The sequence below is a fragment of the Etheostoma cragini genome, chromosome 8 (genome assembly GCF_013103735.1).
Source record: "Etheostoma cragini isolate CJK2018 chromosome 8, CSU_Ecrag_1.0, whole genome shotgun sequence".
NCBI lineage: Eukaryota > Metazoa > Chordata > Actinopteri > Perciformes > Percidae > Etheostoma > Etheostoma cragini.
Window position 1 is genome coordinate 14,187,231 of NC_048414.1, and position 15,083 is coordinate 14,202,313.

General features: G+C 40.5%; 1 protein-coding gene across 3 annotated transcripts in view; it reads right to left on the bottom strand.

The window, feature by feature from the left end:
- Nucleotides 1-14,624, bottom strand: part of kcnd2 (potassium voltage-gated channel, Shal-related subfamily, member 2) — a 31,875-nt gene extending 17,251 nt beyond the window's left edge. The window contains exons 1-2 of one of the 3 annotated variants that reach the window (XM_034879156.1): nucleotides 14,192-14,624; nucleotides 12,756-13,937 (exon numbers count right to left, since the gene is read on the bottom strand). In XM_034879156.1, the coding sequence (XP_034735047.1) occupies nucleotides 12,756-13,867 (1,112 nt within the window). In that variant the 5' untranslated portion in view covers nucleotides 13,868-13,937; nucleotides 14,192-14,624. Of the gene's footprint in view, nucleotides 1-12,755; nucleotides 13,959-14,191 lie in introns of those variants that run through there. The other 2 variants (XM_034879158.1, XM_034879157.1) reach the window with 2 other exon arrangements.
- Between the last annotated feature and the right edge of the window lie 459 nt (nucleotides 14,625-15,083).

A 15,083-nucleotide genomic window follows, 5' to 3' on the forward strand; every position in this document is an offset into this window, starting at 1 on the left:
CGTTAATGATATGGGAGATTGTGTTCCCCACGCTTGTCTCTTTACGTCCCATTGACTGGGAGTTGAATACTCAGGAGCGAGCAGTGGAACGTGTGACAGTGTATTTGTGGTGATGATTACAGCCCATTAAATTTGATGGATGCCATTTTATAGAAAAGACATTGGGAGGTGGAATGGCGGAGACGCAGCCTGTTTTCTGTCACCAGCATGTACACAAAAAAGTTAATGGTAGCAAAGTACATGCAAGCTGATGGATCTGTCTACCAGGAAGTTCAGGCAAGATTCACTTGAACCTCCAAAGGCCAGCAAGGACCTGAGGATCAAACAGCACCTAATCGCTAACAGCATTTACATCATGGATGTACATATTGTGTGTTTCCTTGCATGTGCAAGTAAATTAGACTAAGCTGGATCTGGAATTGATTGCAGTGCCTGGCTTTATCAATGCTAACTGTCTGAGCCGCTGTCTTCTCTCTCAACTAGCTTGCTTGACTTTGCCTTTTGGTCCAAATGTGTGGCTTAAAGTCATAATGAGACACATTCCATTTGTATGTGACCGTTATGTAAAGATAAAGCTATGCCAGAAATGTAACTCGTAAGCTCCCCCATGGGGATTACGCACAATTGGCTAAAGAGAAAATTTCAAATAATAATAAACTGTTTACGGTTTTCCACTAATACCTTTAAAAAGAAGGGGAAATCCCTACATGGAAATGCAAACCTTAAGCAGTTGAGATACTCCTCTGTAGAACGGATACAGACAGACACAGGCAGGAAATCATTTAGACAGAGTCAAACCCACACTTCAATAACACCTCAGTTAACATATCAATCTACAGTAACAATCATCTATTTCATTCTAAATAAAGCTTTTTTAGAAAAAATGTTGCCATTTTTAACTCAATGAAATCCCCCCATTACAGCATTAGAAGGCATTGACAGGATAAGGATTCGTCATTTCAAGGCTTCAACATGCTTATTTGGTGTGACCTTTTTAGTTGGTAGCCCAACTACCCCTCTTGTAGTGTGTATTCACTACCTTCATTTAGGCTTTAGAAGAAAAGAAATGCACACATTTTTTTTGTTTTGAAACGGTTACATTTTCAGTATAGCTTGGGAGGATCTGGCCAGTGCTGGAAGAAGTACTCAGGTTATTTTCTTAAGTTAAAATAGTAATACCTTAATGGAAAATGCTCTGTACAAGTTTAGATTAATTCAAAAAATTGCTCCAACAAAATGTATTTAAAAGAAAGAAATAATTATTCATATTTCAGAATGGCCCCTTTCAATTATTTTATTATCATGCATTCATGTGTAAACAGTGTTTTAACAATTCTAGTTAATGTGAGCCTAATTATGTACTGCTGAGCTATTTTAATGTAGACTATATCATTTTTTTATTTGTCGATCAAATGGTTTGTATGTAAAATCTAAATCTCCAAAATAACTACAGCTTTCAAATAATTGTAGTGCAGAAAAAAGTCAAATATTTTCTTTTGAAATTTAGTGGGGTTAAACTATAAAGCAACATAAATAATATTAATAGTTCAAAGTTGTAATGTACATTCCACCACGAGATCCTGCTGTATGACAAAATGATGAAACAGAATAGCAAAACAATGACACTAAATTGTCCTGAACTGAGCATCTTTCAGCAGTGATATATTATAATCTATGATGGCTCAATCACATGTAAAAGTCATCCAGTGCGATGGTAGAGCAAGTAGTAGTAGGTTTTACCATTTTTAGAATTGTCGTACAGTTACCTTGACAGACTGTCACTACTACTATAGTCTCGCTTTGCCAGACCACCCACACGCTGCAGTGCGGAGAAGATTCTAGACCACATAGCATTCTGGGATGGGAGATAAACGAGTGAGAGAAAACTCAGATTGGACAGATAGTCTAGCTATCTGTCTAAATTTGCCCTACAGAGATCTGAGGACTATAGTCATCATAAATCCACCAGAGTTGAAGAAGCTGAAGGAAACAGACATCCTTCCCTCCGGCGTAATTTCCTGCGGCGCCACCAGCGTAGTCCCGGAAATGGAACATCAAGGATATAGTGAAGTCAAGTCAAGTTATTTTATTTGTATAGCACATTTAAACAAACAACAGTTAACCCAAAGTGCTGTATAGACTATACACTATGCTATTGACTATAGAATATAGACTACTACTACTTCTACTACTACTGACAGTCCAACTTTGCAAGGCTGTATTCCATTATGTAGGAATATATCATCATTCTAACATGGTCACAACGTTAGATTGCTGATTTTAGCAGGTATAATGTTCACCATATTTACTATCTTAGTTTAGTGTGCTATCATGCAAACATCTGCTAATTTCCACTATGTTCTTACAACTCAACCCAAGGGGAACATGAAGGTCTGTACAAATTTTCAAGGTAAGCCATTCAACAGTTCCAAAACTTCAATTGTCAACCTCATGGTGGCGCTAGAGGAAAAGTTGTGGGATTACCAGAGTCAGTAGGCGTCATCCTCTCTGAACCAGAAATAGCTGTACAAAATGTCATGGAGATTCATCCAATAATTTGGGAAGTGTTTCAGTCTGGACCAATGTGGTGGGCCAACCAGCCGACAGACAAACATTGCCATTCATAGAACCATGCTGCAGGTGTGGCTAAAAAACAACTACTGTCTGTTTATGCAGAAATCCTGAAAAATACTCGGGTTTATCACTGTGGGATAGTAAATTTTGCTGAAATACAGACAAAAGACAGACACTGATATGTGAAGCCTTCAACCTGCCTTGTGGCTGCTCTGAATTTACAGGTGGCGGGCACAATAAAAGCATCATCACCATTTCCCTTTGTCAAGATTTAATGCTCAATCCCTGTTGAGACTCTGGCAGTGAAGTGTTGATTTAACACTGTGGTAAGTCTTTAAGACCATAGTTTATGGTAATTCAGTTGAATCATATGGTTGTGTGTGACTGACATTTTGAATACCTCCATAACAAGAACCAACAGCTAAAAAAGAGCAGTTTTAACAAGCGGGTAGTTATTGCAGGTCTATTGTATTGGAATGCTTCATATTGTACATGCTGTATTGTGTTCACCACCAGTATACAGTAGCACATGATAGTAAGTGTAATAATAGCAACTGATAGTTGTAATGATGAATGATAGCAGAATAATAACAGATATATTTATATGAATCTCTACAAAGTCTATTGCACTTAGATAGATAGCATTAGATTTGCAGAAATGGTCAGCTGATTGTGTCTGAAGGTCTGAACTTGACATAACATAATAGCCCTATACGATTACCAATTAATATGTCATGAATCCATCTGAGGCCGCATGAGGACAGGTAAAGAAGAGGAAAATATCAAGAAAGACTTTAACACCTGTACTTTAAGGTGAAAGGGAATAACATAGCCCCGAGCACATGCCCGGTTTAGTTTCTGTTTGACCAAATGGCCTACATTAAGTGATATATTTAGCTATTTGTAGAAGCTGGGGCAAGCAGGAAACAGCTGCCATGTGTCAGGGTGACAGGCTGACATCCCTCATCTCAGCAGGACCTCCCTGCCAGCTAGGCAGGAGGTAGCTCTTTATACCTCAACTGAAATGGGACATAGCCTCTTATCATTCAGACTGCATACAGAAACTAATATTCTATGGAGCCTGTGGCAAAGGCTCAACAATGAAACTGGGTTAACAGTGGCATGTATGGGCAGCTCGAATGGAAGCCATACTTGTGTAATTCATGGAGATCTGTATTCTGCCTCACAGCAAACGCTGTAGATTTCATTCAAGTGGGATCAGTATTGATCAGGAGGAGCTTTTATTGTAGTATCCTGGCGCTTAAAACTGGCACAAGATGCCTCAGCTCTGACAAAAACGAGACAGCTCATCAGTGAAACCAAGCTTTAAGCTTACAAACAAGCTGAATCAATATTCATGACTGTGCTGTGAAGCTGGTCACGTTGACATATTATGAATGGGCTGTAAACCAAATTTCAATTAATGTGTTCACATCAAAGTTTTACCTCTCTCTCTGAAACTGATGGCAAGCTAAGCCTTCTGTTTATCTTTGGTGCATGAAAGTTTATATTGATTTCAACGCTCTCCCAGGATACAAGACAGTGACTGGTGTTAACATTACACACTATCATACAATGAAAGTGTGTCACAGTGAATTAAATGTATGGTAAACATTTAAGTGTACAGACTTTAAAACTAAGGTAACTGGCAAGGATTTCTCTCATTTCACCCCAGTTTATGTTTTGCTGAGAGGTTTTAAAAACAGTACAAATTTATTTTTAATGTCTTGTCTACTGATATCACTCTTCAGATAAGGTGTCAGACAAGCAGAAGTTACATCACTCTTTGAATACTTTTTAGTTCCCACAGCACACTGACGATTGCTGTTAGCTACAATCTCTGAATCTCTGCTGATCACAGATGTTGGCTTGCTGGCTGAGGGGCGTTTTTGATAAAGAGACAAATGTCAGTGGGGAGGGATACTCACAGTCTGGCATTACAAAAGCTGGCACCATTTCAAGATATTGTGTTTTGCTATGCTGTCCCATGCGCCTGAGAGAAAAAATCAGTGCAAAGTGCAAATTACCCCTTGGACTATCATCACCTTCCTCATAACTTTTGTTCCCACATCTGTGCATCATAAATAGATTTTGAGGTCAGGAATGGGGCAAAGGAGGGATTGAGTCTGGGAAATGCAGCATTATAAATGCTAGTCAATGTTTACCAAAGTGACAGTGGCATCTAAAAATGAAAGAACAACTGTTTCTCCCGCAACCAGCACTCATGACATTCCAATGCGGGGAGTAACATGATGTTCAGACAGGCATAGCAGACTTTAAAATGTCTGCATGTTCTTTGTATGCCGATTAGCTGAAGTGTAACACAGACGTAACAAATGCAAGGCCAGTGACTTGCATATGTTTAACTCTACAAGTTGTTTTTTTCTAATGCTAATGTGACCATGTGGGAATTATTCATATCAATTAATTCCTCAACACTATGTTGAGTTGATTATTTGTTTTCTGACCTTACAGGGAAACCCTGACCTTGAAGATTTAAACAGGTAAGTGTTACTGCAGTATATCTCTCCAAGGAAACATTTAGCGGTTGAACTTGAACTTTTGTCAACCTATTATAGTCACCCGCCTTCCTCTGTTTCTCCTGTCAAAATTACCATGGGTGTCAGAGGGCTTTGTCACTCATACATAAATGTGTATTGTTTTGAGGCACTTGCTGAAATGACAAATGCTAGGAAGCTAAAGCAAGCATGTGGTTAGCTTAGCTTAGCATAAAGATTGGAAACAAGGAAACAGCTAACCTGGCTCTGCCCAAAGGTCACAAAATCTGGCTACCAGCACCTCTAAAGCTGACTAGTGTTTGTTAATTTATACAAAAACTGTAAAAATGTCTGAAAGGTTTAAATGATTGATTTGCCGGACGCAGGAACGCAGTGTCTACTTGATGCCGGGAAACGAAACACAAGCAAATGAAAAAAATACTTTTTTCCATATTGACAACAGCTGGGCGGCATTAAGAAAGGAAACACAAAAAAAAACATTGCAAACTCATGGACCCAAACAAATGACAAAACTCATTCACTAACTTGACACATCATTTATTTAAAGAAATGTGCCACAAATTAAAAAAAACAATTACCCCGTGTTTGTCTGCCATCATCTAGGGGCAGAGGGGTTGTTTAGTTGAATATTTTAATCTTGTCTGCCTGACTTATTGATCCTTTATCTGACTGAAGTGTGACCCCAGCAATGGCCCTGAAATATTAGTATTCTAAATGTGTTTTGAGAAATCCAATGGGGTTGTTTGTGGTTCTAAAATATGAGACAGATTTGTAATAGAAAAAAAACTGTATATACATAAACAGTGTATACATACATATATGTATATATATATATATATATATATATATATATATATATATATATATATATATACAGTATATATCCAGTTTATTTATCCAGGTAATTCAATTGGGAACAATTTCTCATTTGCAAGGACGGTCTGTCACATTCACACAGTTACACCTGGAAGCTGCCCAGTAAAACCAGAGTCTGATCTGCTGGCCAATGAGCAGCTCCACTGTAGGGGTTAAGGGCCTTACTCAAGGGCACCTCAGGGGTGGTAGTGAGGGAGAGACAAGCACTGCTCTTTCTCTTTCCCCACCCAGATTTTATACTGCTGGTCTGGGGATTGAACCAGCACCTGTATCTCTCAGTCACCATAACATAACCTCTGTAAACAATTAAAAAATTATGCATCAGTGTCAATGGAAAATAATAATAATCATGATTAAAGCTGCAAGCAGCGTTGGACGGGCCCTTGCTCCTCTGCTCGCGTCTGAGTCACTGGCGGATGCCGCTCCTTGCGTCCGTGCATTTGCACGGCGCTCAGACACTGCAAATCATCACCAATCAAAAGGGAACTCCTTGCTGAGTTCAATGATACCTCATACAAGACTCTACCTTATACACTTCATTAACTGTGAAAAAGTCATAAGGGGGCGTGGCCTAGGTACATATGACAAAAAGTTAATTTTTTTTTAACATTTTATCGCTAAGGTCTTTAGATGGTGTAGATCAAATTTGAAGTTGATTGGATGAAATCTCTAGGAGCAGTTTGTTAAAGTACGACTTGGAAATGGCCAAAATCACACTAATTTCAAACTTTCAATCCAAAATGGCGGACAGGACTTTGGAGTATCGCTCCAATGAGCTTTTTTATCTTGATATGCTACATTTGTGTACCTCGTTCAGGTAGTCCACATTGAACTTACTGCAGGGGCTAAAAAAATTTAATTTTGGAGCGAGACATTTTTCTGCACCTACTCCCAAAACCCCTAAAATACTTACATTTTCACCAGACTTTTGAGTTTGTTAAGTCCTCAAAAAGGAGATTAATTTGCCAAAAGAAAGAAGGAATAATAATTTCTTTAGAGTTGGCGCTCCGGCCCTAATAATAGAAATAGATCTTTAGAATAACAAACTCAGCATATAGTCTGACAGTAATTTTTGTAGATTACAGTTGTTGTGATCCTGACATGACAATTGCATGGATCTAATGCTGAGCACAATGTTATCCACTTAAAATACTGTTGTACATCTCAACAAAGTGATGAGGATGCATTATGTGTGGCTGCATACTAATCTCCATGCCCAGACAAGTCATTTTCATCTGTATGTAAATGCTGAGTATGTAAATAAGCCACGCAGCACCAGAGGAGAAGATATCTGTTGGGCTTGGGTTTATCATTTGCACACTATTTGATCCACTGATCTCTTGGTGTACACTTTACATTCAGTATCTTTTACAACATATCAACTTTCAAGATAGGAAACAGTCACATAATAGCCAATTTTTCCCCATTTCATTCATTCTCTCAAGCTGGGTCAGGGTTTCTGGGCTGTTAGATTGGATGGAAGTGGAACCAGGCAGAGTGAATACTTTCTAACAATGAAATAGAGGCGATGTGTTTTCTCACATATCTCCCTGTTTCCTAATGCAGTAATGCTGCATTCATTCGGAGTAACTTTAATCTTGTTCTGGAAAATTCCATTAATCTTTAACGTTGCTTGCAATACAAAGAAGAAGGTGAAAATGCTGAGCAGTGGAAAAAACACTGATACCATATTTTATGTCCTCACACTACGTTACCCTGACCCAAGTGCATAACATGCTAGTCTATTTCCCTGATTAATGCAGCACATTCAAAGTGAATTATTGAACCCCCCCCCCGCACGGGTTGTCAAAGAAAAAAAATCAAATGGAGGGACAAGCATTTTGTCCTTACCATATAGATTATTTATCAATCTGACCATCCGCAGTGACGCATGCCTGCTTTTAGAATCAGTTCACACACAGTATCGTCACATAAACCCACCAACTGGCCATAATCTGTTTTTCAGTTCAGGGTTGACTGACAAATACATTTTCTTTTTGGCGTTGTATTATTCAATGTATATATACTGCATATATACATATATGTATTTCTATAATTTATAAAATATAATATTAATAATATGATGCAGTAAGTCTGTAATATATGAATGCCTATAAAATGTTAATCAATCATTCAACTCACACTTTCACAACACCCTTTAAAAATCTCTACCTGCCTGTGTCAAACTGTTTCAGTGTGATGAAAACAAAGAGAATAAAGAAGATGCAGGAGCTTGCATATTTTCAATTTAGCAGAAAGAAAGAGCATATCTGTTGTTTTTTTTCACAGATTCTGTCTTTCACAATGATCTTAATCTCCTCTGAGGAAGGCTGCCTCTTCCCGCCCTCACTTTTACTCTTTCCTTTCAGTCATTTGCATGGGCAGAAAGTAGCTTGCACAGAACACATTTCAGTGCCAGGTTCCCCTCATTAAGTCACCTGTCACTTCAGGACCATTATACCAGCCTCATATTAGCATCACCTCTCCTCCCCAATAAAGCACCTGGAGAGGCACTCTGAGCCTGCAGGGTAATGGCAGCCTACACATCTCACATCAGCCACTTCTGCTTTACACAGTAATTCATCACATTGCTCATAATGGATTGCTGATTTTCATAATGTGCATAACATACACAATGCCAAGTGGTGTAATGTATTCTACTGAACACAAAAATTACACCCATTGCAGTACATAATCAAACACACCAAATGTTCTCGCTGACTGTCGTGCTCGGGAAAAAAAAAAAAGAGAAAATCTGTCGCATTGGCTACAAGGGGCATGCAAATTTATCCAACAGCACAAGTACTATATCATCAAGAATGCATTCGTTATCTCATGGGTACAGAAACAGTAAAAAGCCCTCCAGATTGGTCTTGCATGTTTTCATTACATGTGACATGTAGTAAAGAGGTTGAACTTCAAAAAGATTTGCTGTGCACTATATTGAAGTATGAAGTTAATGCTTTGCATGGAAGGCTTAGATTGAAATGGGGTTGAGGTGTCAAAACTGGAAAGCGTGATAATGGTTATACTTCTGGTGGTTTATAGGCCGACACTGACCCTCATGTCTGTTAACCTCGTCTCCTCTGCCTTGTAAATCCTATTCTGAGAGGTTTATAGGTCTCACTTGTCAGGCCTTTCCAGTCATGTTTGGTGGGTGGAGCTGTAGCACGGACAAACGACATGGTGATAAATTCTGCATATGTTGAGTGACTACAATGTACAGCCGTTTTTTTGTTGCACCACAGGACAATGCATAGTAAATGTCATGACAAGCCAGTAATTTGAATAATAATTCTTCTCAGAATTATTTTGGAGGCAGTGGTTGAAAGAAGGACATTGATATGAGGACTGGGAAAAAGTCTGTTTGTTTGAAAAAGAAATGTTTGTGTCGGAAGCTAACGTGTGTTATATCTGTCAAAGGTAATGTCTGTTTGTGTCCAGAGGAACGCGTGTGCCTCTGTGCCACACTAAACCCTGTCCTCCTCACTCCTCTTCCCTTGTGGGTTGCGCTTGACTTCTGCCGTTTTCACAGCTGCTCTCGGCAGTGCACTCCATTACACCTTAAATCACTTAAAAGATCTGAAGCAACAAAAAAATCCTCTGCAGCTAATTTACCCAGACTGCATGGATCATCCAGAGAAAACAAGAGCAAAAAACACTGCAACCCCTGATTCCAGCCTGACAAAGTGGAATGCTATCTTTATTTTGGAATCTATCGCCTTAAATGGACAGAATTAAATCAAGTCAAAACATTGTACTCTCAGACCTTAGTACAATTTTCAGAGATATGTCAATATGCAATACCATGGATAAAAATCTCATATTTTACACCCGGTCACACAATTCTTGAAGATCTTGGCAGGAACATTCTGACAGAGACAGATTCCTCTTTGTTAGGTTTCCGAAAGCAGCCACAGAGATTAGTCTCAATAAATAAAGAGGGATAAGTGGGTCTTGTCCTGTGTTTGGTGGCACAGAGCAGTAGACACACAGAGGCGTGACACGCAGCTGCACAGTGCTATTGATTCTCCGCTGGTCTCCAGGCACCCTTCCTTTTCATTCAGGCTGCCTGCCAAGTGCCTCTGAACAGGAGCCCCTGCTCTGCCAATGTCTGCACGTCTGCTTAAGCACAATCAATGGACCATCAGCAGGGAAGAGAACACATGCCACTGTCTTTACTTCCACAGGGTGTGAGTCAGGGAAATTGAAAATATATGTAGTGGAAAGGCATCATGATACCATACAGGCATAAAGCACCATTGACTATCAGAATGAAATCAAATGCCTCAAACGTAGCACCCCCACTAGTCTTTAGAGCTTATTTGTGACCGAATAAAAATACTACCCCATATATTTCTGACTTGAGTAACTATTTGTTAGACATGGATGCCTTTTTCTGCATGCTGGGATCTGAAACAAACCATAAGAATACCTCATTTCCCCTGATCAGACAAGCATTTGAAGGTTACTGGAGAGTACAACAGATATTTCCCTCACTTCAGTGTGTTCAGCAGACAATGACAACCACAATTCAGCTCTACTGTAGGGTTGTATGTTTTTTTTGAAAGCACACCTCAAGACAATGAAAAGTCACGAGAAGGAGCCTATTTTATCTTTCAGTGATGGGTATTCAGCCTCTCCATCGGTGGTCCACTATGCCGCATTCTGCACCACTGCAAGGCTTCAGTTCGGGTTGCAAATCTGTCATGGTTCACAATGGAGTGACGGAAACGTTTCTATTACCAAGGACATTTCAGTTTTGTTCTCCCACGGCAGAACATCTTTTTCAAATCCATCTTAAGAAACACAAAGAGGATTTCCAGCTCCCCAAAGATAAATAATGTACACTCTTACACAACTCATCTGTTATCTGTGCTTTGAATCTGAATGGAAAGCATGACCAATGCAGCATTACGTTTGAGCTGGCAGCTTCAATCACCGGATTGTGCATATCACTGATGATGCACTCATTGGTCGTTTCAAGGGTGAGTGGTAGTTTGACTGGTATTGAGTGAGTGCAGGGGACAGCTTTGCATGCCATTAAGAAGACAAGAAATCCACTAACTCTGTGCCACCAGCTGCATGAGGTTTGATAGAGAGAGGCTGGCGTAGTGACACTAAACAATTACTATTATTATTACAATAATATTCAGAAGAAGATATGTTGCCTGCAAAGCTGAAGGGTAACCAGGTGTCTGCAACAATGTTAATATGAGGATCAGGGAGGATCCATATCAAACACATAAAAAATCAAGAATTCCATTCAGTTTGTTTGTATGACACATGAACATTCCTGTATGAGTTAAAACAAAAAATAATACAGAAAAGTGTGCATCTAAACTTTGTATTTGCATTATTATGCCTGACACGTCTCAAGCACATACACACATGCACACAGCCAGTGGCAATTTGTTTTGCAATGTTTGATCTGTGATGTTATGACTTTGAAATTAAAAGAGAACATTATTTCAACAGCACCACATTTCATCAGTGAAGAGCAGCGCATAAGGGTTAACATTGGCTGAGTGGCTGTTCTATCTCATCCGTGCAGCAGCGAGTAAAGAAGCAACCTGAATATTTTTACCCACAAATTAGAAACGGTCCTATTATTATTTCCCACTGTTTGATTTAATAATAGTGCTTCAGGCAGCCAAACCAAATGGCAGCCAGTCAGCTCATTGACAACTATTTTTCAATACTTTGGAAAGTGCACTGCTCCAGAATGTGAGTGAATAATGGAAATAATGGAAATAATAATAATAACTATGAAAAGTGATAATAATAATAACACTTATAATAATAACCCACGCAAGCATCTTAGCAGTTGAGTGCGTTCATCAATACAAATTAATTTTATGTAATCGTTTTAACCACTTTTAATTATTTTATGCCACATCAGCGCATAGTACAACTGACGTTGTTCATGAGCATGAAATTAGCATTCAAATCTGTACTATACCTCGTTAAAGGGAGAAAGAGAAGCGAGAGAGAGGGAGAAGAATGAGAGGAAGCGGTGTAGGGAGGTTGTGTGTGTGTGTGTGTGTGTGTGTGTGTGTGTGTGTGTGTGTGTGTGTGTGTGTGTGTGTGTGTTTGTGTGTGTGTGTGTGCAGACTATACATTTTGTAAACTACTTCGCCTTTAATTCAATCGCTGCACATGTGTGGCCTGTAATGCGGAATGCAGGATCTTGGCCAGTTAGGGGCTTTTTTTGGTCCTAAGAGCTCTCATTCATGTAACATTGAAATTAAAAATTAAATAGACCCCTCCAATGTTAGGTTATTGTTTGTGTCGACTGCATTGACCTTTGCAAAAGAGCCCTTCCAATATATAGACACCTTGGAAACAGACAAGGACGAGGCCTAACCTTCGGATACGGGCGGCTTGTGAGATGCGGGCTCATTGATAGGCAGTGAATGGAGCACAGAAGCCTCTATTAAACAGACCACTCCTGCAATCATATTGGCTGAGCCGCGCTCGAGGCCGTTAATATGTCCACTAGATGCACACCTGTGGCCGCACGAGAATGAGTTCAAACAATGACCGAAAATGTTTGCTTAGGCTGTGCGTAAATTTACTACTACTCAAGTATTAGACAAATTCATTTCGAAATTAAATTAAATTGTGGATTAAAACATGGTATTATTTTAATTAAACAATTGACGATCGTGTTTTACTATAATGTGGATGTTTCACAGAGACAATAAGCTGTTTGAGGTTGTGCTTAATGATGAGTTTAAAAACAAGCTCGGAAGGTTTTATGGACTTACAAAATCAGCCACCTACCCCAGTGTTGTCATGGTGACAATGGTGTACCAAAACGCAGCGGGGATACTGGTGAACTTGCTGGCTGTGGAGCCCTTTTCTGCATAAAACATGACGGTTGCAAAAATAATGATGGCCATGGTGAGGGAGAATAGTAGGAAGCCCAGCTCGGAAGCGCAACTCTTCAAGGTGTAGCCCAGGATGCGCAGCCCCGCGGAGTGCCTGGAGAACTTGAAAATCCGAAAGACCCGGAAGACTCTCAGTGTGACGAAAGCACCGCTCACCTGGTCATTATCGGTCATGACCAGGCCAATGTAGTAAGGCATGATGGCGACCACGTCAATGACGCTCATCACACTCTTCATGAACTTGTACCGGCTTGGAGCTGCTATTAAGCGGAGGAGATACTCAACCGTGAATATCATGACGCACGCAGTGTCTAAACAAAAGAAGGCCAGTGCGTAACGGTCGCCACAGGACATCTCCTTTGACCTGTTGGGCAAAACCCCACACGGAACCGTTTCCACCACATTGGCCATCACTGATATGGCAATGAAGAAGCCTGTGACATAGTAGAAGACCAGAGCTAAGGTGCTGGTGTGAGGGTTTTCAAAAGCCCGCCACAGGAACTCCCGGTACGTGAGGTTCACCGGCGGTGCGTCATTGCTCATGTCCATCTCCTCGTCGTCTTGAAGCCTCTCTGCATTTTCGCGCCTGCGGTCCTTGTACTCCTCATAACAGCAGTCACCAATGATTTCGGGGATTATACCAAAGAAGGCGAGCTCCTCGTCGTACGCTGCTATGCATTCTTGGCGCGGATAGTGTAGTTTCCCTGTGCGGAAAAAATTTAGGATATGTCTAAAGATGTCAGGGTCACGGTCGAAGAAGTACTCGTTTGTCTCTTCGTGGAAAAAGAAGTCTCTCTCCGTGCTCCCCAGCAAAGTGTCCGGGTACCTCTCTAAAGTAGTTCGCCACGTCTGAAACTTGGTCCCACTCACGTTGAGGATGATGAGCCCGTCCTTGCCTTTCGTCTTTTCTTGCGGAGGGATGGGCATCGGGGTGCTCGCCACGGGCATCCATCCTATGGCCGCCGCTCGGGCGAATGGGAGCCATGCCGCTACACCTGCTGCCATGCTGGCATATAGTGTTTAATACAACCCTGCTCCGGTTATCACAGTGCTATGGTTCAGAGATGAATTGCATCTGCAGGAAGAACAGCAGATAGAGACACTGGCGGTTAGGCTTCTGAAGCTTCTAGGCTAAACAAAATGTGAAGAAAACACACAAAAACCCATTTACTTATACTGCCACTGCGCATAGCACTGTATCACTGTATCACTCTCAAGCCTTTTCCTCATTGTAACTGTTCAGTTATGGAATTGCGGCAGAATATGAATTGGATTTCGAAAACGTCACCCATCAATAAGCAGGATTGAAAGTAAAAGAAAACCACCCACCTTAGGAAAGGCTGCTATTTAAACTGCATCCACGGTGAGTTTAATAAAATAGCTATCCTCGGAAGAGAATACTGCAGCCGGATGATAGAGGAAAAACAGTAGAATAACGTCGCATCAACAAGTTAAACAATTCGAGCAGCAGTTTTTCAGCAAAGTGGTCAGTCGTCCAAGTGCGGTCTTTTTTCTCTCTTATTTCCATCCGCAAGGCAACGGTGCTCAGTTGCATGCGTTTTTCCTCGCGTTGCAGCTACTCCTCAATAAACTCCTGTTTCTCTCGTCGACTGCAAGACCACCCTCCCCCTCCTCATCACCGAGCCCCGACTGTGGAGAGAAGAGAGAAAATCATATGCAGAGAGAGGAGTGGTCCTATCTGCACCCAGAAATTCCTCTGCTGCTTCACTGTGGGGAGACTAATCAATGCGTAATGGTAGTCCAAGTAGGCGGCATCTCCAGAACCTCAAGGTAACGCTTATGTTTGCGTTTCCTCTCGCTTGTCACCGTGAAACCTCACGATTCGACGCACCCCAAATGTATATCACTGTATACAATACAAATCATGAAACAAATAAGATGTCTTGCTTTGTGTGGAGGTCGTAATGAACGTGGAATTCCTCTGGTGTCATTAATGCACACAATCCTTTGACGTTTTCCTTTTTTTCTTTCCAAAATCCTTAATACAGAGAACATAATATAAGTAATAAGTTGGGGGGGTTAAGAGCCATATCGTTGTTTGCTTTGCTGTTTAAACTCTTACAGGTTCCATGCACGTGGTTGCTTGTCTATATGTATTTTAATTTCAATATTTGGGCTTATTTTTTTAAGAGACATAAACACGAATTTCAGATCTGCAACAAATCGTGATCAATATTGTTTCTTGGATTGCACCGTTCTG